We start from the raw sequence: 25,707 nt of genomic DNA on the forward strand, positions 1-25,707 counted from the left end.
TCCCTCCTCATCCCCTCCCCTCCAAGCAGCGGCTGGCAGACCGGGGCCTCCGGGAGTCCCCGCGGGCGCAGCCCCCTCTCCTCAGCCTGAGCCTCAGGGACGGGAGGATGCCGCTGCCTCGGCTGGGCCAAACCGCTGTCCTCGTTCAGCTGTCCTCGCGCCTGGCGGCCCGAGGCCCCAGCTGCTTCCCCCTTTGTCTTTCACAGGCATCGCACCCCATTGCTGTGGGCGCCCCTACTCTGCGTGACTGCTTCCTGGAGACACATGGCCCCAAGCCAGCACCTCCTGGGCCTGGTCTCTGCTTTCCCTCTCCCTCACTCCCACCCCCTTCCCCACCCAGAGCGGCAGCGACTTCCAACACCGCAATTCACATTGCATCACTCCTGCCTTTAAAACAACCTTTGCCCTTGGGATACACTGTCCAGACTCCTTTCTGCGGCCTCTGAGGCTCTACCATTTCCCCCCTGCCCTCCACACCCCCTCCCATCCCTCCGCCCCTCTCAGCCCTCCCCCGTTCCCCGCCCTCCCCACTTCCTGCCCCCCCCCCCTGCTCCCAGCGCTTTAACCGCACCAGCCTTCTCTCCCTCCTTCGATACACCTAATGTTTGCTGGTCTCTCTGACCCCGGGCCTCACATCCATGTTTCAGCTCAACTGTCACCTCACCAAAAAGGCCTTCCCTAGAGGACCCATCTGAGTTACCAGTTAAATCTGAATTTCAGATAAACAACATTACGTACATGTTATTTTACATATATGTATATGTTACAGGTGGGTGGTGTTGTGACGTACCCCGAATCTCACAAAGGACGCCTCAAAAAAAGGTCGAATTATGGAGTCATTTATTAAAGGCCGGCGGCATACGAGGGGCTAAAGCTCCAGACCTCGCAGCCCCGAACAGCTTGCCTTATATCACCAAAGTATCGATTACATCTCTGGGTCTGGAATGAGGAACCTGTTTTCGTGCAAAGCTTTTACAGAAGTGAAACTGAGCACATTAGTTACCTAAAGTATCTAAGAATCACTGAATGGACAGAAATACATCCTCTGGGACGGACCATCTGGACAATTTAGAATAATTGTGCTGTGCAGATTCCGGGACCACTGAGTCAACAGGAATGCACTATCTGTAGCTACTGAGACAAGTTAGGATAATGGATCTGTCCTGGGTCCCAGAAGAATGCGCTTTGATGACCAGTGAGACCACAATCAATGGGACATTCAAACCACCACCCATGGAGTATTGGGATGGCAAACGTACGTTCAGAAAATCAAAATAACTTCCTGTTGTTTTAGCGAACACACAAGCACAGAACCCCAACAGCAGTTTCTCCCTGAGGTGATGGCTACCGTCCTTCACGTTTCAGCGTAAGCACGCCCCCAACACTGCAGCTCCTGCATGGGCGCCCTGCATCCCCTGTCGGGTGCGTCAGCCTCAGTCACCAGCGCTGTAGCTGCCAGCGCCCCGACCAGCTGGCTGCTGTTATCTGTATTCCCGGGACGAGGAAGGGAGGCCTGATCCGTGTTGTCAGGACAGCAGGGCCAGGCGGGGTGCGGGCCGTTGCTTATCACAGTGGGTATGTGAGGCGATGGCAGGCCGTTTGGCCCTCTCTCTGGTTTGTGCCTTTGTTGTTGTTATTCCTCACCGAGGAATAAATTTTCCATTTATTTTTAGAGAGACTGGGAGAGAGAGAGAAACTGTGATGGGAGAGGGACATCCACTCTGCCTCCCGCACGTGCCCGCCGGGCGGGGATGGAGCCAGCAGCGGGGTCCGCGCCTTTAACCGGAATGGAACCCGGAACCCTCGTGCCACAGGCCACGTTCTATCCGCGGAGTGGAGCCGGTCAGGGCCCTCCGCGCCGCTGGGAGTGACCCGGGCGGCGTGAAGGCTCTGCAGCCCTGGGCTCTGGGACCGGGTCTCCCTTCCCGCGGCGCCCGGCCGCCCAGCGCCCCCTGGCGGCCGCGGCCCCGCTCCGCCGCCCCAACGGGCGCCACCCCGACCGCGGCCCGGTTTCCTTCCGGCGCCGGCGCGTCTCCCCCGATCCCGGACCTCGTGAGACCGGGCTCGCCCGACCCAACCCCACGTCGCGGCCCCGAACGCCGCTCGCTGGGGGGACCCCGTGCCCGCGGGAAACAGCCCCGCCGGCTCCTTCCGGGCGGAACGCGAGGCGAGGGCGCGGCTTCCCGCCGGCCGGGAGAGGGCGGACTTCCGGGGGCGGGGACGCACGTGTCGCGAGAACGCGGGCCGCTTCCGGGTTCGTCGCCGGTGCCGGAGGCCGGCTTCCCTCCGCTGTCAGCCCTCCGCCGGCTGGGCCTGCGCCGGGGCGCGTGCCGGAGCCGGGGCGGCGCGGGGATGGCGAGGGCCCCGGGGCTGACCCCCGCGGCCCAGCCCGGGCTGGCCGGGAAGCTCCCGCGGGAGAAGAAGAAGAAAAAGAAAAGATTCTGGAAAAACAAGGCGCGAGAAGCCAGCAGGAAACCGGGGGGCGATCCCGCGGCTGCGCTGCGCCCCCCGAGGGCCCCGGAGGCCTTCTCCCAGAACTGGAAGGCGCTGCAGGAGGTGAGCGGCGCCCGCCCGGCCCGCGGGCGGGAGACGAGGGCGCCGCGTGGGGCCTGGCAGCGGCCCGGGAGGCAGATGGAGGAACGCTTAGCGGGCAGGTTCACGCGCGGGGAGCGCGGCCCGTGCGGAGGCCAGTAAGCAGCAGGGTCCCAGCTCTGCAGACGTGCAGGCGCCGCACGTGATCCAGCGCGTCCTGGCCTAACAGCCCCCCAACACTGAGGGACTCCGTTACCATCCCTGTTTCACAGACCGGACGTGGGCGCAGAGGTTACCGTACCCAGGTCCCAGCCCGAGGGCGGGACCGGGAGTCTAACACAGTCCCTGCCCTGAGGGGGGGCTGGCCCGGCCTTTTTGGCCTCAGTGGCAGCGCTTGGCAGGTGCTGGTCCAGGCGCCTCACTCACACATTCTCCCCTCCCCTCTGCTGTCTTCCACGTGTACGTACACACGTTTTTTCAGTCTGTGTGTGATGTCCACATTAAAATTGTGTGTTTATTTTAGGTGTTGAAACAGAAATCACAGGCCCCAGGAAAGCCTCTGGTTCTTTCTCCGAGGGATTCCAAAAAGCAGCCCCAGGTTGCCCAGCAGGACGGAAAAGCGGAGCACCAGGAGGTGGGGATGGAACAGGCAGGCAGAGAGGCCCCCACGGGCTCTGTTCCTCCAGCATCGCTGCCCAACGGGAGGGCGCCAGGGCCCCCCAAGAAGGCCCGCGGAGCAGAGCGCACTGAGAAAGCACCCAAGAGGACAAATGGTGACATTTCTCCAAAACGAGGGGACCTCAAGCATAAGAAGCGGAAAGCCAAGGAGGTGACTGCAGCCTTGACCCCAGCCCCGCCCACCGAGTAAGTACTGGCCGTCTCTCCCCTGGGACTGGCCGTGCCTCCTCGGCCGCCCAGCCTGTCGTGTGCACCGCCCAGGACAAGTCCTGGCCACTGGAGCCTGTCTCCTTAGGCCCACCCAGAATGGGGCAGGGCCAGCTGCTGTGCCCGGGCCCAGACAGCTGGGCACTTAGTGGTTCCGGGGAGGACCCGTGGAATGAATGAACGTCGAAGCCGGTCCCTGCACCTTGCTAGTTGGGCAGGGCCTCCCCGTGGTCATCAGTGTTGTCGGGGCGGGGAGGGGGTCTGTGAGATGGGACGATGGCTGAGCGCCCCATGGTTACTCAGCAGACCCGTGATGTCACTCACCGGGAGGGCCAGGGGTCAGGGCGCCCCTGAGTGGCTCAGCTGGAGGGGGCCTGCTTGTGGCTGGGCCGTGTGCGTGTCGCCGGTGGCAGTTGCTGAGGGGTGTGGGCAGCGTCTGAGGCCGCCTGTGTCACTGTGCGGGCCCAGGGGCCCTCCCTGCTGAGGCTGAGGTCAGGTGAGGAGACAGACCGTAAACTGAAGTTATTTCAGTAACTCGGTTGCTCCGGGAGGAGCGGGTCCACAGTGAGGTCAGCAAGCGGTCCCTGGGGAAGGGACATTGGAACTGAGAATGTTCTTCAGCTGCGGCCGTCACACTCGGGCCTGGGGGGTTGATGTTTCTGTTTTCCACTCTGTTTACCTGCGGTTCCTAAGTTTCGGGTAATGAGCGTATTTTCTAACTGAACAGGAAAACGGTGAGAGGGTAAGTGTCCTGTGAGCGGAACGGCAGGAGCAGGGGGCCACTGGGGCCAGCTGTGGGGGTGTCTCCACGGCCCACACTCACCACTCACCGTCCCTCTGCCTTTTAGACCAGACATCTGGTTCGATGACGTTGACCCGGTGGACATCGAGGCGGCCATGGGCCCGGAGGCAGCCGAGATAGCGAGGAGGCAGCTGGGCGCCGGGGGCAGCAGCGCGGCGCTGGAGAAGGAGCAGGCCTTCGGCGGGTACGCGCTGTGCTCGGGGTGGGGGAGGCCCCTCCGCCCCCGGGGCCACAGCTGGGCGCTGGCGGTGCCGGTCCCCGGGGGCCCGCCGTGGGTGAAATGGGAGCCTCTGTCCCTTCAGGCTGACGAGAGCCTTGGCGCTGGACTGCGAGATGGTGGGCGTGGGCCCCGCGGGGGAGGAGAGCCTCGCTGCCCGCGTGTCCGTGGTGAACCAGTTTGGCAAGTGTGTCTACGACAAGTACATCAGGCCGACCCAGCCCGTGACCGACTACCGGACGGCGGTCAGCGGCATCCGGCCGGAGCACCTCCAGCAGGGTGGGTCCCTCCAGGCCATGAGCTGGAGAGGACGGGCGGGGCAGGCTCAGGCTCACTCTCCTCTCGTCCCTGTTCTGGAGCCTTCCCCGTAACAAGGATCCCAATCTCCCCTCCCCGGGGTGAGCCTTCGGGTGGCTCCCTGCTGTCCTCGTACCGGATCTGAACTCGGCCCTGAGGTCTGGCCGGACAGCGGTGGCTTTCCTGCCGCTCGGAACGCGTCTGGCTTGCTTTCAGGGGAAGCGTTTGCAGTCGTTCAGAAGGAAGTGGCTGAGATGCTGCGGGGCCGGATCCTCGTGGGACACTCGCTGCACAATGACTTGAAGGTGCGGCTGCCGCAGCCCCGCCGTATCCTGGGGTCTGCCTGTGTCGGAAGCACTGGGAACGGCCTGGGACACGCTTCCTGCGTGCTCCTGTGTCCTCGGAGCCTCACAGGCACTGCCACATGAGCTCTCGCTCCAGAGTGAGCCCGGACCTAGTGCCAGGCCCTGCCCCCGCTCTAGCACCTTCCCCGCAGACACAGCCGGGCCGCGCCTCTGCAGCTTTCACCCGTCGCGGTGAACAGGGCTCCTGCGAGGTCGGGGCCCCTTCTGTTGGGAAGCAGTCCGGGCGGCCCCCTCACCTCCTCAGCCTCTGGTGGGCACATGGCAGGCGCCAGAGTCCACTCCTGGTGCCCCAGAGGGCGTGGCCTCAGGCCTCTGCTTCTGGAGGGTCTGTCCCCATGAGAGCTGTGGGGCGGGTGGAACAGGAGGCGGCCCTGCCTCGCTGGGTTGTTCAGACCGTGGCCCACGGAACCCTGGAGTCCTCGGACGTGCAGGGACCGCTCCGTGATGGCCGATGGCCTCCACTGCCTTTCCGAGTAAACCCTGAACCGCTGGAAGCTAGCCGGTGCTCCGCCCAGGGTGCAGCGTCCCCGCCCAGAGCCACCTGCCCGCCAGTCTCGCTCCCCCCGGAGCCGCCTGAGGCTGCCTGGCCGGCTGCGGCCGTCCCGGCGGCACCGGCTCAGATGCAGGAGCGGACGGGCTGCGCTGGCGCGGCCTCGTCTCTGGATGTGCTCACTGCGGTCAGCGTGGGAATTTCCTTCCAGAAGTTCAAATTCCCTTTGATCCCTGTTTTCATTCGTGTGCTTTGTGTGGGAATTCCTTGCAAAAAGTCACTTGAAAGAAAGGAGTTGCAGCTACAAATAAAAAGTGACCGTCCCTCTTTCCTTCCAGGTCCTCTTCCTTGATCACCCGAGAAAGAAGGTTCGGGACACACAGAAATACAAGCCTTTCCAGCAGCAGGTGCAGGTACGGCGCCTGCTGGGCACACAGCCGTTGCTTCTGGTCCTTGGTGGCTGGTTGACGGGCTGGAGGTTTGGTTTTCCCTGTAACCTAACGAGTTTCCGTGGCGTCGGGCAGGTTCTGGGATGTGCAGGGAGGGGCTGGGGGGCGGAGCTGCAGGTGACCCCCCAGGCCACTCCCGGGCAGCAGGCCTCGGAGGGCTGTGGGCTGGCGGGTGGGCGTGCCTGCAGGCCTCTGCCCAGCACCCTGTGCCTCTCCCCAGAGCGGAAGGCCGTCCCTGAAGCTGCTGGCCGAGAGGATCCTGGGTGTGCGGGTGCAGCAGGCGGAGCACTGCTCGGTGAGTGCTGAGCAGACACCAGGGCCTGGGGACCTTAGGAGGCTGCTGCTCCATAAACACTGACCTGGCAGTGGACTCACCGGGGTTAGATTCTAAACGTTTCTGTTAACGGAGCACAGCACTAACCACTGCTGTAATTGGAGAGGAAGACCCTCGTTAGGGCTTGGCCCAGGCCAGCCGGCCCCCTCAGCCCTCTGACAGGCCTGGGACCCGCCGGCCACCACGCTGTGGTCATCGGCCTGGGCCTGGGCCTGGCACCGGGCTCCGCGGGCATCCCTGGCGCTGGCTGTGGCCCGAGGCTCCTCCCAGGGCACAGGGCCTTCGTCCTCAGCTCTCTTCCACTCACCGGGGTCTGGCCCAGCTCGGGAACGGGGGTTGGCTGTCATGGGCCATGCGTGTCGCCTGCTGGACCGTCACGGGTGTCCGTGTCACCTAGATCCAGGATGCCCAGGCAGCAATGAGACTCTACGTCACGGTGAAGAAGGAGTGGGAGCGCGCGGTCCAGGACAGGCGCCCCGCCCCGGCCGCCGCTCCCGACGACGCGTAGCGGAGCCCACCACCCCCGGGGCAGGCAGCGTTTCCGTCCACGGGCACTTGTGACCAAGACACAGGACCGACGGAGTCCCCCAGAGGTGACAGATCGCAGCAGCGGAGGCGCGTGCTGCCGAGGGCCACCCTTTCCTCTGGTGGGAAAACCGTGCATCCTGGCTCAGCCGACAGGTGGCGCTGGGACCCAGCACCAGGTCCCTGTCTGTGTGGCACACACTCCGGGTTCAGGCGGCCCAGGGCAGAAGCAGCCAGGTGTTCCCGCCTTCCTCCACGGAGGCCCCTCCCTCTGCCGCAGGGATGGGGAGGTCGGCAGCCAGCTCAGCCGGGCCTCGCGAGGAGTCTCCTGTGGCCGCCCGGACCGGAGCCCGTGGCGTGCTCCGCCCACCCGCCTGCCCGCCGAGTTTGACCCCAGGTCAGAGCCGCGCTGTGGCCACACCGGGCTCAGGCCGCCCGCGTGGGCTGTGACTGCAGTGCCTCCCGGCCCGGAGCCCACGTGCGGTCTGACCAGGGTCTCAGCGGGGGCAGCACCGGGTGCCTGAAGCCCGAGGCTTTGCTGCGCCGACAGGTACAGAAGGTCCAGCCCACCGAGGACACGAGTGGACCGAGTGTGCTTTACTTGAGGTGGGGCTGGGGAGCCTGAGTCTTCGCTCAGAATGTTCCGGAAGGGCGGTATCCGACACGGCCGCTGGCCCAGCGGGGCTGAGGGCTGTACCGGGCCGCATCCCGCACTGCCTCCCCCCTAAGGAAAAGGCCGGTCAGCGGGTGCCCCGCGCTGCAGGCCGGACGGCACGGGCACCGGGACCCGGAGGTGCTGGTCTTCTGGGGCCGCAGTGGGAGGCTCCTGGGCAGAGCAGGGCAGCCTGGCCGCCTCCAGGCTCTGCAGCACCCTCTCCGCGTAAGAGACCAGCTCCTGGGAGGGGGGAGGAGGGGAGGGCCCGTCTCAGCTCCACAGCAGTGTCTGAGTCCTTGCCTTTGAAAGCTGATGGCTGCCGAACAGGCAGGAGGTGCTGCCGCCCGCAGAAGCCCCATGGGGCTCCTGGCCTGGTGGTGGCAGAGGGGGAGGGTGGAAACCTGGTTCCCCGAGCGCTGCCCGCACTCACCAGGCTGGAGGTGAAGCGATCCTTGATCTCGTGGACCAGGGACTGGATGCCGCTGGACACCAGCTCACACAGCGTGTCCGCTGTGGGCAGGGAGGGTCCTGAGGCCAGGCCTTCTCCCTCCGGAGCCCCTCCCAGCCGAGCCGGCCCGCACCCCCAGCTCAGGCATTCCGAGGCGGCTGGCAGGACTGGCTGGGCCCCAGCCTACTGAAGCTTAGCACAGACACCCGACCTGGGGCTCAGGGGCTGGCACCTGCCAGCCTGGCACATGGCGGGCACTCGGTCGTGTGAATGGGACATCGCAGGGGGAGCCGGGAGCAGGGGGGCGGGTGCTCACGGTAGGAGGCCAGGTGGACCAGCAGCAGGCACACGTTCTCTGCCACCTCCGGGTGGTCCTTGTACAGCTCATATGTGTCCTTGATGAGGCTGAGGCCGCTGCCCTTCTCCTCGGGCACCACCACCCGCAGCGCCGCCAGCTCTGGGGGGTAGGGGGCGGGGAGGCAGGACGGGGGGGGGGTAGGGGGCGGGGAGGCAGGATGGGGCTCATTCCCTGAAGCCCCGTGTCCTCTGGGAAATGGGGTGAGCGTGGGACCTCAGCCTTGGCTTCCTGCAGCCAGGGCTCCTAGGGCAGTGTCCCCGCAAAGCTTGTGAGGCGGGCCCGGCTGTTTCCTAGTGGGGAGGGCATGGGGGTGCTCCATGCACCCCACGTCAGGGGTCAGCCTGTGTGAGCAGTGACCTGGGGACACAGCCAGCAGGTGCCAAGACACCCCTCACCCGACTCTCTCACTGGGGTCCTGTCCTCCGGGCTGGGACAGCCCTGCTTGTGAGCGGAGCCGAGTCCCTCCCGCCCCCGGCACCTCAGCCTCCCGCAGAGGGAGGGTCCTGGCAGCCCCCTCCCAGCAGTAAGGCCCCGCCTTCAGGCCCAGGCGGCCGCTCACCCGACACCTTGGCGAGGCTGGCCAGCCCCCGGCAGGCGTTGTTCACCAGCAAGACGCGGTCCTGGCACAGCCGGAGGCTTCGCAGGAAGAGCACCACCACCTCCTCCAGCAGGTGCTCCTCTATGCAGCCTGCGGGGGGCGGGGCGGGGGTCATCACCACCCAGGCACAGGCACCCAGCCCCGGCCCGGGCCCTCACCCAGCAAGGACAGCAGCCAGAGGACCGCGCAGCCGGACTCCGCCATCTCCGTGTCCTGCGGGTAGGCAGCCAGCAGCCCCGCGATGAGGCCCGGGGCCTTCTCCAGGGGCACCTTGTCCGTGATGTCCGCTGGAACCAGGACGGGGAGGATGGGGTGCCGGGCTGCGACACGGGCCCCTGACTCCACCCACCAACCCTGACACAAAAAGGGGGGAGAGGCCAGGTGGCCGAGGTGGGGGTCTCAGCGCCCTGGGGGTTGCTTGGGGACTTGTGCCCTGGGTGTGAGCGGGCTCTCCATGTGAGGAGCGTTTCCGTGGGCAGAACTATGCCCAGGTGCTGCTGGGCCTCGGTTCCTTCCCTGGATCAAAAATGATGGCTCAGTGGCTGAGCGCCAACCTAGGGACCAGGTCACAGGCCCAGGTTGCGGGCTCCATCCCAGTGTGTTGCATGCAGGAGGCAGCTGGTCAGTGATTCTCCTTATTGATGTTTCTCTCCCTCTTCCTCTGAAATGAATAAAAATATGTTTAAAAAGTAAAAAAGTGAGGCCAGGATGCCACAGCCCAGCCAAGTTCTGACGGCAGGGTTGTTGGGGCGTGGGTCTGCTCCGGGCTCTCGGGAGGCCTCACGGGCCAGCTCGCCCTGAGGGGCGTGAGGGGCGGGCGAGGGCCTCACCGTCCACCAGCAGCACCCAGAGCAGGCTCAGGCCGGCCATGCAGACTTCCCTGTTGCCGGAGCAGGAGTCCAGGTGCTCCAGGATGTGCGTGAACAGCCCCTCCTTCTGCAGCTCCTCCGAGTCGCACCCTGTGGGGCCGGGATGCGGGCCATGGAGCCCGGGCTCATCACCACCTGGGCCCAGACCACCCCCAGCCCAGAGGCCACCTCCATTCCCCTCTGCAGCCCGGCCGAGGGGACTTCCCTTCCAAGGACCAGCCCTGCCCGGGGCCCAGCGCGGCCCGTCCTCAGGTGGCACTCTCCCCCGTGGCCTGGCACTCAGCGTGCCCGAGCTCTGATGAGCTCCCGTGTGCCCGTGCACAGCGCCTGCTCCTCCTCAAGCGGGTCCTCCAGTCAGTCACCCAGAACCCAGCCGCCAGGAGGCGGCCCAGACCCGGAGGGGCTGCGAGGCCCTGGGGTGCCCTGCCTGCCTGGCCGGCGGCCCCAGGAGCCCGGAGCCTGTGAAGGGGGTGAACAAGGCTTGATGAGAAACGGACTTGGGCGTGAAGCCCTGGCCAGGGCCCTGCACGTTTGAGGGACGAGAGGAAGGACGAGCGAGGAAAACGGACCGAAGGCCGGGCAGCCGCCAGGACCCACCCTGGCTGCAGACGATGGTGAGGAGGCTGTAGGCCATGACCAGGAGCTGCTGGGCCTCGGGGTGGCTCCGCACGGCGCTCAGCAGGACGGAGGTGATGGAGCCGCCCTTCCGCACGGTGGCGGCCGGGTCCTGCGCCAGGGCTGCGGGCCGATGGGAGGGCCAGGTTACCCCAGAGCTGGAGCGGCAGCGGGCAGGCACGTCCCCCCTCGCTGTGTGTGAGGGCAGAGTGGGTCCCCGTGAGGGCTGTGGCGAGGGGCTGAAGGCCGCGGGGGTGGGAGCCTGCGCAGCGTCCTGAGACCCGGCCCCCGCGCCCGTGCCCCACCTTGGCCCAGGGTGCGCAGCAGCAGGGCGCAGGCGCACAGCTGGATGTCCAGGAGCCTCTCGTGGTTCTTCATGATGGTGACCAGCACGGCCACCACCTTCATGGGCCACGGCAGACCTGCCAGGGCGGGTGCGAGGGGACACTTGGCAGAGGAGCAGGGGTGAGGCCACGGACAGGACCGGCACCAGGCAGTGCTGGCATCACGCCTGGGCCGGGTGCCGAGTGCTTGCCGTGTGGCCCTGAGGTCTCCCTGCGGCCACCCTCACCCCAGGAGGCGCTGCGCTGTGACCAGCCTGCCCGCTCAGCCCTGGCTGGACCTGCCCTGAGAGGCGTCTGGGTCCCCGGCTTTCCTGTGCGGCACATCCGTGCACCGGCCGGGGAGAGGAGGGCAGCAGCCCGCCCGCTAGACGGGGGAGTAACAAGGACTGAACTCCGGTGCCCAAGGTCGAGGGGGAAACAGACCAAAGGCAGTGCCAGCGCCTGGAGCAGGCTCAGCCTGCCAGCCCGGCCCCCGCCCGGCCGTCTCCAGACATGGCCGCGGCCGGAAAGGCTGCTGTGGGAAGGGGCAAATCCTCCCTCCCCTCCCTCCCAGACTCAGACTGTCCTGGCCGCAGCCTGGCTGAGAGGGGGGGGAGAGGGAGGGAGAGGTAAACCACCAATATGGGGCCTCTGCCGCCTCATTGCAGGCAGGACGGGCCTGTCATCGCCAATGCCCCAGCCATGGGACAGGCCTCTGGAGGGAGGGATGGTGGACAGATGGACATGGGTGGATGGACAGATGGATGAACAGATGGATAGATGAGTGGGTGGATGGATGGACAGATGGTTGATGGATAAATCGGTGGGTGGGTGGGTGTATAAATAAGTGAATGAAATTTTCCAACTGGTGTGTTGAGTGGATAGATTGTATGAAAGCATTTTGGGCAGAATTTTAGAAATTGATAGTAATTGGTGGAGAGAGTGGGGAGCACACTTGGGAGGGGGTGCGTCTGTGAAAACGGCCGGCACCTGGGAGCGGGCCTCTCCGGGGTGCGGTGCTGTCTGGGACCTGTGCGGTGGCGGCGGCAGCCACGTCGCCCGGCACAGAGATGGGGGGACGCGGGCGCTTCAGCTACCACTACCAGCGGGCGACGCCTGGAGCCACGCCACCCCGCCCGCCCCACAGACGGCAGCCGCCTGACCCCGCAGGTCCGAGACCTGCCCGCCCTGCCATGTGGCTGTTGGCTGCAGCGTCGCCCCATACCCAAGGTTGTGGGTTCAGTCCCTTGCTGGGGTGCATGCAGGAAGCAACTGATGATGTTTCTCTCATCAATGTTTCTTTCTCTCCCCCAACCCTCCCCCTCAAATCAATAATAAAGCCTGGCTGGTATGGCCAGTGGTTGAGCATCGACCTGTGAACCAGGAGGCCACAGTTCGATTCCCGGTCAGGGCACATGTCTGTTTTTCAGGCTTGAGCCCCCCATAGGGGGTGTGCAGGAGGCAGCCAATTGATCATTCTTCCATCTCTTCCTCAATCAATAAAAATACATATCTTTTAAAAAGTTTAATTAAAATGAGAAGACACAGCCTCCGGGGTGAGGGGCCTGCGAGCTGGAGAGCTTGGGGGGGGACAGCAGAGGGGTCTCTACCTAGCTGGTCGTCGGACATTCTCAGCAGCCTGTCCAGGACCCTGATCTGGACCTCCGGCCGGCTGGGGAAGTTCTGCATGATCTCTGCGGGGACAGGAGAGCGTGGGGCACCTGCACCCCCTGGGCCAGCTCAGGCCCCCGGCGGCAGCACCCCTCACTGCTCCCGGGCGAGGCCAGGCCGCAGTCCTCTGCCTTTGGGACCGAACAAGCAATCCCGCCCGGAAGCGCCGAGGCCCGAGGAGGCTGCAGACCCTGAGCTCATGCTGACGGAGCCCAGGGAGCCCAGCCACCCCCGCCTGGGCACCGCGTGGGCCCCTCGGCGCCTGCTTCTCGGGAGGGAGGGAGGGAGGGAGGCGCCGGGCCCCTTGGCAAGTGGGTGAGGGGCTTCACCGGCCTGGCGTAGCCTCGAAGGCCGTGCCATGAGACGGGGGGACGGCAGCTAGTGCCTGGGGGTGCCCCCCCCCCCCCGCGCCCAGTCCCCAGAAATGGGGCAGACTTGGCGGGCGGAGTGCGGGTCCCTGTCACAGGCAGAGCCACAGAGGACGAGGGCTGCGGGGGCTGCCTGGAACGGGAGGTGCTCTCCAGACCTCAGGCGGAGCTCACAGGTGCCGGTCACCGTGCTGGGAGCCCCAGGGCGCCCCGGCCTGCCAGCACCGGCAGAGCGCGGCACAGGCTGTGTGTGTGTGTGTGTGTGGTGGGGGGGAGCAGCCCTGGGCCCAGTGACCGGATGACCGTCCTGAAGTGCCCAGTCACAGAGCCCCACGCTTTCTCCCTGCAGGGACCGCCTGCGGGGCCAGAGGCCTGGCCACAGCCACCACGCAGGACACTGCTGAGCTGGGGGCGTGGGGTGGGTGCGGAGGCAGATGCAGGAGGGCATTCCGCCGCAGTGGGCCGAGGGGAACGGGGCGGGGCGGGGGGCGCTCGGTGGGCGATGGCAGCTGGGAGGGGGTGCACGGGCAGCACCCCAGCGAAGCGCCCTGCCCCAGTGGAGGGGCTGTCGGAGGCTCCTACACGCCAGCCGCAGGGGAGCCGTCCAGGGGCTGGGGGTGGGGCTGACACAGGGGAGGGGTCCAGGGGGGTGCAGGGGGGGCTGACACGGGAGCGGTCCAGGGGCTGGGGGTGGGGCTGACAAGGGGAGCGGTCCAGGGGCGGGGGGGGGGGCTGACACAGGGGAGGGGTCCGGGGGGTGCAGGGGGGCTGACACAGGGGAGCGGTCCAGGGGCTGGGGGTGGGGCTGACAAGGGGAGCGGTCCAGGGGCTGGGGGTGGGGCTGACACAGGGGAGGGGTCCGGGGGGTGCAGGGGGGGCTGACACAGGGGAGCGGTCCAGGGGCTGGGGGTGGGGCTGACAAGGGGAGCGGTCCAGGGGCTGGGGGTGGGGCTGACAAGGGGAGCGGTCCAGGGGCTGGGGGTGGGGCTGACACAGGGGAGCCGTCCGGGGGCTGGGGGTGGGGCTGACACAGGGGAGGGGTCCGGGGGGTGCAGGGGGGGCTGACACAGGGGAGCGGTCCAGGGGCTGGGGGTGGGGCTGACACAGGGTGCCCTCCCGCCTGGGCCCCCGCGTCACCTAGAATGCGGGCCACACAGCCTTCGGAGAGGATGGCGGAGATGAAGGCGGGCACGTCCCGCTGGTGCATCAGCAGGGACACGCTGGTGGGCCTGAAGTCGCTGCTCAGCAGGGTGAGCTGGGCCACCTCCCTGGGGGGACGCCGGGCTGAGCGGGCTCTCCCGGACGGCCCGGCCCGCCTTCCCGTTAGCACTCTCCGTCCCGGGCGCCCAGCTGGCACCCGCAGCCCCTCCTCCAGCTGCAGGGAGGCTGAGTCCTGGCACTGCGCCCGGGGGGGGGGGGGGCCCCGTCCTCCACCAACAGAGACAAACGTCAGATCTGGCTACTGCGGTGGCAAAGGCGGCTGTGACCCAGGCTGGCCCACCGACACGGCTCACTTTCTCCCTCTGGCTTTAAACCAGAGCCAGCACCGTTCCTGTCCAGGGCTGTGCCCTCACCTGAGGCGAAGCCAGCCGTCTGTTTGGAGACCATGGGGGGCAGGCGGGGGCATGGAGGGGAGAGACGGGAGCGGAGAGAGAAACGGAGAGCCCAGTGCAGCCCCGACCCCGCTCACTGGACGGTGATCCGCTCCGCAGGCTCCACCTGCAGCATCCGGGGCAGGAGGGCGCTGAAGATCCGGGCGTGCGGCACCCGCCTCTCCTCCATGGTCCGCAGCGCGGCCCCCAGGGCGCTGGGGAGGCTCCGGACGGACTTGCGCAGCAGCATGGCCTCCGTGGCCTGGGGACGCACCGCGCCCGCCCGAGGGTCAGGCCGGCCGGCCGGGCCGGGAGCGCAGGGGGGCTGGGCCGCCACCTCCAGCGCCGCCCAGAGGCCAGCTGGGCCAGACCTTCTGGAAGGTGCGCAGGCCCAGAGCAGCCAGGGGCCTCTCGCTGGGCAGAGGGAGAGGGGTCCCTCCTTCCCGCTCACAGCTGAGCCGCACCCGCTGGGCGGGCCCGTGGGCGACACGCAGCCTGTGCTCAGGCCCCGCAGACCCAGGTCCCGCTGGAGCCACAGGCACCCTCACCTGGGGCAGGGCCAGAGCACAGCGACACCCCACTGTGCCGCTCTCATCCGTAGGACAGTGAGAACCCTGGGCCCGCAGTGATTTAAATATCACCATCCCGTCGTCATTGCCCACTGGCCAGTGCTGAGTGCAGGGAGTGCTCCCCCCCCCACCCACCCGTGGCAGCTGGGGCAGGAGGCGGCGAAGGGAGGAGGAGGAGGAGGGGGAGGAGGAGGAGGAGTGGGGCCTCGGGGGAGGCACTCAGGGCCGGCTCCACGCGCCTGCCGCGGGCGTGGGGCATCGTGGGCTGCGGGGGTCAGCGCGCTGGCTCACCCCGGTGAAGGAGCAGCTGACCATGTCCAGGATGATGCAGCCCAGGGACCAGATGTCGGCCTTCTGGCTGAAGGAGAAGCGCAGGGCCTCGGGGGCCATCCAGGACTTCTGACAGGGGTCTGCGGGCGGGGGCGGGGCGGGGGTGAGCCTGTGCTCGCTGGGGGAGCAGCTGGACATGAGGCCTTCGCCCGCTCTGAGGGGGACAGCTCTCTGTCCGGGGCTGGCCCACGGGGCTGCAGGGTCCCGAGGCTAAAATCTCCCTCTTTAAACAGCTGTCCCTTTAAACTCAGCACCGGAGGCACAGCTCCAGCTGTCCCCTTGTTCCTACGCCTGAGCCCCGACAAGGAGCCAACTGAGCAGGGTCCTCCGGCCAGCGGTCAGGTCTGGCGAGGTCCCAGCCATCGCTGCCTCTCTGAACTTCCTTCCCCAGCCAAGCAGCAGGGGTGGGCTCCAAGGCCCCTGCTGTCTATCCATAAATCCACCCCCACCCCCACCCCCCACCGATCCATCCATTCACCTGTCTACCCAGCCATCTATCCATCCACTCATCCATCACCCAACCATCCACCATCCATCCACTCACCTGTCTACCCAGTCATCTATCCATCCACTCATCCATCACCCAACCATCCACCATCCATCCACTCACCTGTCTACCCACCCACCCATCCATCCACTTATCCACCACCCACCCGTTCACCTGTCTATCCACTCATCCACCACCCACCCATCCACTCACCCATCCACTCACCTCTCCACCCACCCATCCACTCACCTATCCACCCACCCACCCATTCACCTGTCTACCCACCCACCCATCACTCATCCATTCACCTGTCTACCCACCTACCCTCCCATCCACTTATCTACCACCTACCCATCCACTCACCTGTCTACTCACCCACCCACCCACCCATTCACTCATTCACTACCCATCCATCCACCTGTCTATCCACCCATCTATTCACCTGTCCATCTACCCATCCATCCACCCATCCATTCACCTGTTTACCTGTCCATCTATCCACCTATCCATTCTTCTGTCCATCTATCCACCTGTTTTTTTCATTCATCCATCCACCCACCTACCCGTCCACCTTTCTACCCACTCACCTACCTATCCGTCTATTCACCTGTCCATCCATCTACCTGTCCATCCACCCACCCACCCACCTGTCCACTACCCACCTATCTACCCACCCATCAGTTCACCTGTCCATCCATCCATCCATCCTCTGTGCACCAAGGACCGGAGGCCAGTGCAGCAGCACCGGACAGCCCAGCACTCGGGAGTTGTGCCCTGTGGCGTTCCCTCGGGCCCTGACCTGTTAGGGGCTGGAGGCCTGGGCCCTTTCAGAGGAAGGAGAGCTCGTGTCGCCTACCCCTCCTCCGCCACCGCCTGGGATCCACTGGGACTCTGTGAAGTGACTCATCCCTAGCAGTGCCTGGCCCACACCAGGCTCCCACCTCGGCCTGCCAGTCCCCTTCCCTCTCCCTCCATGGAGGTTAACGTTTTCTGGGTGTCTGGGCACGGAGGGACGCCTGCTCAGTACAGCCCTGCAGCGGGGGCTCGCCAGTCTCCTCGCCCAGGCCGGGCCTGTGGGCACCTCCTGAGCAAGCACAGGTGTGATGTCACCTCGTTCCGGCGCCCGGAGTGGCACCGCCCTCTGGACTCCGGGAGCAAGGAGCTTCCGGCGAACGGCCCCTCCCCCACGGCCTCCCGCCACCTCGGTCCCCTGGGCCCCGGGCACCTTCCTCCGCCCGGATGTTCCACTTGGCCTTGTGGGTCATCAGCGCGTCACAGCTCAGGTCCTGCAGTTTGCAGTGGTTGGTGCCCACCAGGGCGATGTTGGAGGGCTTGAGGTTCCTGAAACCAAGGGCACACCTTTGCACCCGCCCGGGGCCAGCGTGCACCCTGGACCTTACCTCCTGCCCCACCCGGTTCTGCAGAGGCAGCCCACACCCCCTCTTCCATGAATGCCCCCTGGGCGGCCACTTTTAAATACTGTCTTCCAGACGGAAAATACAGCCGGCTGTTTTAAATTTTAAAAAAACAAACAGAAAACCAAGCCAAGCACAGGGAGACACCGCCGTCCTGGGCTCCTCCACACGGGAGCTGCGCCGCTGCCTGGGGGCTGCCTCTGCCTGGGGGCTGCCTCTGCCTGGGGGCTGCCCGCGGGACGGCCTCCGGCACGGACACTGAGCCGGAGCTCGCCCCTCGCCCCCGCAGCCCTCGTGTGCCCCTCTCCTCCCGGACACATGACCGCTGAAGCCGTTCCCAGCCCCTCCGGCCTCGGATCGGAGCCGGCCGCCCGGCCAGAGGCCACAGCTAATCTCCGTCCGGTGTGTTATCTGCTCGCTCTCCTTGTACTTTAGAACCAGCCGCCAAGTCAGCTCACTTCAGGAGCCGCGTGGCGAGGGTGAATCAGCACAGGGCGGGCGGGGGGGGGGGGGGGGGGGCTCGCCCGTCTGGAGGGAGAGCTGCGGCCACGGCCGCACCCCACGCCCTGGGTTCCGCCTCGGGCGCTGACTCCGCGGGTACGTGGGGACGCGGGCCGGTCACCTGTGGATGATGTCCAGCCGGTGCAGGTAGCCCAGGGCGTCCAGCACCTGGCCCAGCATGTTCTGCATCCACTGCGGAGAGAGAGGCGGGACTGGAGGGGCGGCCGCGCCCCGGGGCCCTGCAGCAGCTGGGGGTCTGCAGGACCGCTGCACCCCGTCTCTTGTCCTGAGACCGGCCTGGAGCTGGCCAGGCCCAGAGCCTGTGCGAGAGGCTCCGCCTCAGGCTCCCGAGACCATAAACCATGCGCGCCAGGGCGACGCCCAGCGCCCAGACCCTGCACCCCTGTCTCCACGGGGACCCTGCGCCTGCACTCCGGCCCCGCACCCACCCTGCGGGCCACAGAGAGGGTCCAGTCTTCAGTGCCTGTGTCTGTAGAAGGAAAAGAGCCCTGGCAGAGAACGTTCTGGAAGCAGTTTGTGTCAGAAACAAGATCCAGCTAGCTGCCAGGGCAGTGTCTCTCAAACCGTGTTCCCAGGAAGCCTGGGTCCCCCGGGGCATCAGAGAGAGGCTGTGCGGGACCGGCTTCCTCTCGCACGCCCGTCTGCCTTGTCCCTGGTGACGTGGGTCCGCTTTCCTCCCGGGGTTTCTGAGGACATTTTCTGCTTCGAAGGGTCCCGCCTCCCACAGAAGGTCTGAGACCCTCCAGGCCACCCTCGGAGGCCGTGGGTGAGGAGGTGGACGGTGGGGAGGCCCACCGAGCAGAGGGGTGCTCAGAGCCCAAGGAGGCCCGGTCACCTGGGGGTCCCAGCCGGGGACAGCACGCCGGCCCTGGGGCGGGAGAGGCGTGTCCATGGCACCCAAGGGGCTGAGGCGAGCGGCCTCCTGACAGCCAGGGACGCTGTTCACTGCTGTCGGGAGTCCAGCCTGAGGAGCCTGGGCCGCCCGGGAGGGGCTCAGACAGGAGGGGACCACCGAGGCGGGTCCAGCTGCGCCCTCGCCTGCACAGACAGCAGGTTCCCGGCGGCAGAAGGTGCTCACGAAGTACCCGTCACCACGAACGCAAGAGTCACTCTCCAGGAGCCAGCTCAGGGGCGAGCGTCAACCTCTGAACCAGGAGGTCACGGTTCGATTCCCAGTCGGGGCACGTGCAGGGTTGCAGGCTGGATCCCCACGTGGGACGTGCAGGAGGCAGCCGCTTCATGATTCTCTCTCGCCATTGATGTTTCCATCTCTCTCCCTCTCCCTTCCTCTCTGAAATCAATACAAACATATGTAAAAATAAATAAATACGTTTTTTAAAAAGGATGAGGGGAGGGCTGGCACACTGCAGCTGGCCTGCTCACGGGGCCAGTGAACCCCCGCCCACCAAGCGGGTCGCAGCCCGGGGATGTGAGCTGAGGCTGCGCACACCTGCTCCAACCCCACCACTCCACGCCCGGAGCTTGGCCAGGAAGCACGAACGTCTCGGTCCCCGAAAAAGCACCCAGCACCGCCCGTGGCTGCTGTCACCATGGTCCCACCTGGAAACAACCCAACGCTCCCCGCGCTGGGCCGGACGCAGCAGCGCCCGCCGCGGGGAGGGACAGCGTGGCTGTGGCTCAGCGGCTCGGGATGAGCATGCAAAACCAGGTGCAGATGAGGACACGCTGCAGGAGGACACGGCGGGGCCTGCGGGGCCTGCGGGCCGGCAGGAGGTGGGCCACGGCTCCAGCCGCCCGGGGCCTCTTGGCGTGGCCCGGCCCCGGCCCAGAGGCCGTGCGGCCCGTGCACACACCCAGCTGCGTGCGGGTGGGTGCGGGTGGGTGCGGGTGGGTGCGGGTGGGTGAGGGTGGGTGCGGGTGGGTGCGGGTGGGTGCGCGTGGCAGCGGCACACACCTCCACGCGGGACGTGAGAAAAGGGACGGCCAGACCCCAGCCTCCCCCGTGCCCACGGCCGTGGGGCTGTGACGTCACGAGGCGGGCGGGCCCGGGCTGGCGTCTCACCTCCGAGTCAATGATGCTCCTCTTCTCCCTCGCCCTCTCGATGACCTTCTGGAAGCTTCCCTTGTTTTAGTCCATCACCAGGCAGAGGAACAAGGAGGAGGTCTGCGGGGACGCAGCTCCCTTAGGCGGGGGCCGCAGCTCCACCCAGCGCCCGGCAGCCGGGCGCCCGGCACAGCCCCACCGCGGGGCGCCTCACCCCGCGCGGCTCCCTCCGCACGTGGACTTTCCGGAGGCCGCTCACGCGGGTGCTGGGCCGGCACGTCGCCCGCCCCAGGCTCGGCTCACCCCGTCTCCTCCTCCAGGGGGCCTGCCCCCGAGGCCGCAGGTCGGACTTCAGGGCCCTGCTTTCCCGCCCGCGGTGGAAGGTCCTCTTGCTCTTCCGCGTCTCCTTAAGCGCAGTAGGGGCGCTCGGGAAGTGCTTTGGGGTGATGACCGCTCCCCAAGGTTTCCCTCGGGGCCAGTGCGAGGGGGACCCTCCACTCCCGCTCACACCCCTGGCTGTCAGCCCCAATGGGGACACTCGTGGGGACGCGATTGGGGCGACTCAGCGAGAGGCCGGGCAGCCTGCACACCGCCCTCAGGGGGCGACGCAGGGGGGCGGCTGGGGCTGCGGGACGAGTCAGCGAGGCCTCCCTCCCCGCTGGCTGGGCCACAGCCCGGGCGGGACACTTGTCTCTCAGCCTCTGTGTCTTCTGTGAGCTGGGCTAACGCCCCTGTCCCCGCTGAGGCTGTGGGGCCCTGAGATGGTGCCAGCGAACCCCGGGTGGCCCCGTAAGTGCCGAGGGAGGGGTCGCTGCATGTAGGGTCGCTGCCACAGACCCCCGGGGCCCACGGTTCCGGAGCCGCTGCCCACCTGGCCGTTCCATATGATGAACATCTCGTGGTAGATGGAGACGTGGGCATGCCGGAGCTGCAGCAGCGGCATCAGCTGCGGGCAGAGGCGGGGGGTCAGGGGCCCTGGTTCCCGGTCAGGGCTGCCCAGGCCCATTTCCCAACAAACACGCAGGGCACCAGGCAAGCGAGCAGCGAGCTGGGGTGGGAGCCACAGGGTCCGGAGTGGGTCCCGGCTCTGCAGGCTGTGCTGTGTGACAGAGGCGCAGTGCCACAACCTCTCTGAGCCTCCTCGCCTCGCCTGGAAATGGCGGTAACAGTGCATCTGCCTCCGGGTGTCATGAGGCACAGTGCTTGGCGGGAGGACAGAGCACAGGCAGGGACGGCGGGAGAAGGTGGTGGGGCCAAGGGAGGGGTCACCAATGTGCCCACACCGCCTCACCCCTGGTCCTGTGCCCGTCCCGCTGGCAGCGCCTGGGGAGGAAGGCAGCAGGCGGCAGACTGGCCGCCTCAGTGGCTGAGCCCAGGCCAGGGCTCCCGTGGAGGCTGGTGTGGGAGCAGGCACCCGGGGCACGGAGAGGAGGGACCGCGAGGAGCTGTGAGGGTGGGGGCCTCAGTGCTTTCTCTCCTGTCAGAACGGGGCCTGGGCCTCCCTGCACATCCTGGCTGCTCCTGGGTTTAGCAGTGAGTCTTTGGCGACCACCTCCTGCCATTGGGGGATGATGGGGGCGGCGCGCTTCTGGCTGCACAGCCCGAGGCAAACTCTGGATTGACCCTCCTGCCCGCCCAGCGCCTGCACAGGAGGCACCAAGCACCCTCTGGTGCTGCATCATGTCCTCCAGGGGGCGCCACCTAGAGTTACCTCATCCAGGGCCTGGTTGGCATGATGATCGTCAATGCATTCCACCTGCAGAGGCATCAGAGGACGGGCTCAGTAAGCGCGTGGTAAGCCATCACCATTATCACCACCATGAACACTGCCACCATCACCACCACCACCATCACCATCACCACCACCAACACCATCACCATCTCCACCACCACCACCACCACCACCACCACCACCACCATCACCATCTCCACCTCCACCACCACCACCACCACCACTAACATCACCATCACCATCACCATCTCCACCTCCACCACCATCACCACCACCACCACCATCACCACCACCACCACCACCACCACCACCATCACCATCTCCACCACCACCACCACCAACAACAACAACATCACCATCTTCACCTCCACCACCATCACCATCACCATCTCCACCTCCTCCACCACCACCACCACCACCACCACCATCATCACCACCATCACCACCGGGAAGGCGGGCCATCACCGCACCGGGAAGGCGGGCCATCACCGCACTGGGGCCGGCTGAACGCATGGGGAGAGGGAGGGTGCGGGAAGGGCAGCAGCTTCGGGTCTGCAACATGCTTGGTGGCAGGTAGATGCAACCAGCAGGTCTGCAGGCAGGTCCGTACCCGGGGTGTGTGTCTGCCCACAAGACGCACAAAGATCCCTAAGGGGGGGCCTGTGTGATACCATCAGCAACGAATTAACAACAATAATAACAAGCTAACTATTATAAAACCAACCACTCAGGTACTAACAACAAACAACCAAACAGAAAGTGGGATCTCTGTGACCGGTGAGCGCAGACGAAGCTGCAGTCAGAGGTCACTCCCTGCGCCGGGAGACCTGCTCGGGCCCAGCGTGCCGCCCGCCCGCCCGCCTCCCTGCTCCGGGCGGTGCCACACAGGCCGGACGCCTTAAAAATGTGGCATCTTCTGTCCTAGACATCCCCCCCTCCGGGCATTTACCCCAGGGACATCATGGACCCGCCAGTAACGGAGCCATAAGCTGTTTATCAGAGTCGACTGTACGGAGTGAACTTGTGGCACTTGAGGGGAGCCTGGGGTGGCGGGCGGTCCACATGGGCGGGCGCAGAGGAGGAGGAGGCTGTGCGGGCAGGAATGCCAGCCCCGCCCCGTGCAGTGTCAGTGCTGGGAGAGGCCGCAGCTCACAGCCCCCCTCCACCCTCTGTGGTGGTGGGTCCCCGCCCGAGCACAGATTTTTCCACTGAGAGTTCGGAAGAGTGGCAGGGAGGGCAGAGGGAGGAAAACCCAGATGTGACAGAGACACACTGATTGGTTGTCTCCTGCACGTGCTTGACCCGCCGGGACTGAGCCTGCAACTGAGGTGCATGCCCTTGACCGGAACTGAACCCACGACCCTTCAGTCCACGGTCCAACATTGCAACCACTGAGCAAAATGGGTTAGGGCCTTTTTTAAAAAGAAAGACTGACTGACTTTTTAAACAGCTCCTGGACTGCCCAGAAGGCAGGTCGCCCTGCCCCTGGGTCTGGGAGACAATGAGGCTGCCCGCGATGGAGCAGGAAGTAGGTGAGGACGCCAGGCCCAGCCCCTCGGGTAGAGTGGGTCTCGGTGCTGCCCACAGATGGGGGGTTGGGGGGGGCTGGCAGAGCAGAGGGCTCCCCACCTGCAGGGGCAGCCCTGATCCCAGGGTATCCCGGCCGGCACCCAGGACCACCGGGGTGTGCCAGCTCTCTCCCCCGGACCCTGGTTCACCTGGACGATGCGGGTTGGACATGCAAAGGGCTGCCCCGTCGGGTCTGCATCCGCACTGCCAGCCATGCCAGCCTGGTGCCCTGCCCTCAGCCTGGGCCCAGTGAGTGCGCCTGCTCTGAGCCGCCTGTGTGGGCAGGCGGCCCCGCCTCCCGGAGTCCCTCCCCGGCTGTGGAGGGCAGGCCGGCTCCTGCTTCGCTGGGCTGGGCCGCGGGAGGCTAGCGGAGACGATGCCGCACTGCACAAGCGGTAGGTGAGGCTGTGGTTGTTGTCGGAGTAAAAGTGACATTTCTTTTCCATCGAGGTGAGTCACACGTGTGGGGAAGCTTGAGGCGCCCCGGCCACCCCGCGTCCGGCCCCCTGACCAGATCTGCCCGCGGCTGCAGGCAGAGAGGAGCCGGCGGTGGGGGTGGCATCAGAAAGAGTCCTCTAACCTGGGGGTGATGAGCGGATGTGTGGGGACACCCCCGCCCCCCCCCCCCGTGCCAGGGGCGTGGCCTCTTACCTGCTTTATCACGAACTTGACTTTGGTTTCTTTCTCCCTCACCACCAGGTTCACCCCCAAGGCCCCAGGACTCAGCTCGTCCAAAATCTGCCGGTGAAAGGAGAGAAGCTTTCAGGAAATGCCCCCAGCTTTCCGCTCCCCGCAGTGCGCCCGGCTCCTGAGCCGCCTGGCGCCCCCCAGCCTCCCTCCGGACACAGCTGGCACCTCTGCCCGCCCTGCAGACACAGGAGGCCCCGGTAGGCCTGGCAGCCCTCGGAAGTGGCTCCAAGCCCATCTCCCCCCCACCGCTGTCTCCAGTTCGCAGCAAGAGCCAGCACAGGGTGGTGTTCCCTCTCTCTACCCGCCTCTGATACCCCGCTTCCAGCACCCACCGCCAAACTGGGCATCCAGACAGTAAAGTAACTGGTGCAATCATGCCTGTGGCTGACACTGTGCTGCGCACCCTCCCTGAGGCCACCCCCCGGCTCTCTCCGTTCACAGCGGAGGAAACAGGCACAGGGAGCGAGGTCCTCACCTGAGGCCCAGCATTAACAACGGAGGTGGCCCGGGTGAGACTATAGCTCCAGGGTCTCCCCCAGAGCCTGTGCCTCCAGCCAGACCTGCAGCGATGGCCGCCGTGCACGCGGGGGGCGGGGGGTGGGGGTGAGGCTGGGCGGTGGAATCACAGCTGTCAGAGGATGGAGGAAGGGGGCAGGGTGCAGAGGAGAGATGTGGGGGATGGAACCCTGGGTGCAGGGACCTTTGGGGTCCAGAAAAGGTGTAGGATTCTGTGGCCCAGCCCTGTGAGTGGTCTGAACCCCGCGCAGGGAACCCCAGGGGCGCGGTGTCCCGGGCAGTTCATGCCGCTGCAGCGACGCAGTGCTGAGGCCTCTCAGGTGGCGAATTGAGTGGTAAGACGCATCTGTGTCTCAGATCAAGGCGATATTTTATTTTATTTAACATTTTTTAATTAAATTATTATCTGTGTACATATTTCAACATTGCCCTCAAGGCGATACTTTAATTCCTCCCTGAAAAACTTTGCTTTTTAGCCTCTGGTCCCAGAAACTCCTGTGCTTCACCCCTGGCTGACTGCCTTGTGGTCCTCGCTCCCCGCCCCTCTGCTCCCCAGTGTGAGGAGAATCTAACTTACAAATTATTTTCAGGTTAACGGCGCTTTTACCAAGACCAGACCTAAGGGTTCATACAGCCGACACAGCATGCAGGGAAGCACCGAATCACGCATTCGCCTGCATTCTGCAGCTTTCCTTTTGAGACATTTCCAGGCGCTACACATTTTCTCCGGCCCAGGCCCCGTCTGCAGCGGTTCTCAGCCTTTGGGTGTCACAGGGGTCGCCTAAGACATCCTGCATATCAGATACTTACGATTCATAACAGAAGTAAAATTATGAAGTAGCAATGAAAATACTTCTATGGTTGGGGGTCACCACAACATGAACTGTATTAAAGGATCACGGCGTTAGGAAGGTTGAGAACCACTGCCCTACTGGGACTACTGACGGTGTTTTAGGGGTTTGGGGGCGCCTGATCACGAACTCTGGTTCGAGGGAGTCCTGTCTCCATGGGCCTGAGCGTGGACCCAGGGGTGAGAAGGCTGGCGTGTTCTCCACCGCGGACACGCAGACAGACAAGGCTGCAGTCCTTCATTCCACCCTTCATTTCAGACAGTGGCCAACAGGCCCAGAGGCAAAGGGCACGCACCCTGGAGATCCCCTTCGGAGGTCCCCTAAGAGATAGAGGCAGACACTGGCCGGACAATGCGTCCCTTGCCTCCCCTGGGGCTGTGACCGTTACAGGGGTTGGGGTGGTGGCCGGAGGTCCAGGTCCAGGGCTTGTCCCAGACCGCGGGCCCCTCGTCGCCCCAGCCTCCCCGCCAGGGGACAGCTCGGCACCTTGTAATTTTCCATAATGACTCCTGTTCTCCTCCCTCCGATGGGCGCCAGAGGTGCACCCCTAGCCGGCGCCCGAGGGCAGACCCTCGACTGAGCATGCTCAGTCGGGACTGCGTCTGAGTGCGCACCCCAGCCCCCACCC

The 25,707-nt window shown here is 65.7% G+C and overlaps 2 protein-coding genes across 4 annotated transcripts; one reads left to right on the forward strand and one right to left on the reverse strand.

Moving 5' to 3' along the window:
• Positions 1-1,178: 1,178 nt before the first annotated feature.
• Positions 1,179-6,993, forward strand: REXO4 (REX4 homolog, 3'-5' exonuclease). Its single transcript, XM_036420392.2, has 9 exons — positions 1,179-1,195; positions 1,815-2,556; positions 3,056-3,396; positions 4,266-4,403; positions 4,522-4,715; positions 4,950-5,038; positions 5,927-6,001; positions 6,258-6,332; positions 6,769-6,993. Exons 1-9 carry the CDS (start codon positions 1,179-1,181, stop codon positions 6,877-6,879), a joined length of 1,782 nt encoding a protein of 593 aa, XP_036276285.2. The 3' UTR covers positions 6,880-6,993.
• Positions 6,994-7,484: 491 nt separating this feature from the next.
• Positions 7,485-19,815, reverse strand: STKLD1 (serine/threonine kinase like domain containing 1). Of its 3 annotated transcripts, none has more exons than XM_045575177.1 (14): positions 19,740-19,815; positions 17,817-17,887; positions 17,005-17,120; positions 15,254-15,372; positions 14,492-14,655; positions 13,939-14,069; positions 12,373-12,456; positions 10,745-10,861; positions 10,422-10,562; positions 9,786-9,914; positions 9,114-9,242; positions 8,917-9,045; positions 8,316-8,456; positions 7,485-8,061 (listed from the first exon to the last, which is right to left on the reverse strand). In XM_045575177.1, the coding sequence occupies exons 2-14, from the start codon at positions 17,882-17,884 to the stop codon at positions 7,637-7,639; spliced, it is 1,893 nt and encodes a 630-aa protein (XP_045431133.1). In that variant the 5' UTR covers positions 17,885-17,887; positions 19,740-19,815; the 3' UTR covers positions 7,485-7,636. The 3 variants fall into 3 exon arrangements, 2 of the variants coding, with proteins under 2 accessions (XP_045431133.1, XP_045431134.1); XR_006740430.1 differs by having other exon boundaries at positions 7,656-7,791; positions 7,982-8,456; XM_045575178.1 differs by lacking the exons at positions 17,005-17,120; positions 19,740-19,815 and having other exon boundaries at positions 17,817-18,053.
• Between the last annotated feature and the right edge of the window lie 5,892 nt (positions 19,816-25,707).

This window comes from Pipistrellus kuhlii, unplaced genomic scaffold (assembly GCF_014108245.1).
Source record: "Pipistrellus kuhlii isolate mPipKuh1 unplaced genomic scaffold, mPipKuh1.p scaffold_m20_p_68, whole genome shotgun sequence".
Classification (NCBI taxonomy): Eukaryota; Metazoa; Chordata; class Mammalia; order Chiroptera; family Vespertilionidae; genus Pipistrellus; species Pipistrellus kuhlii.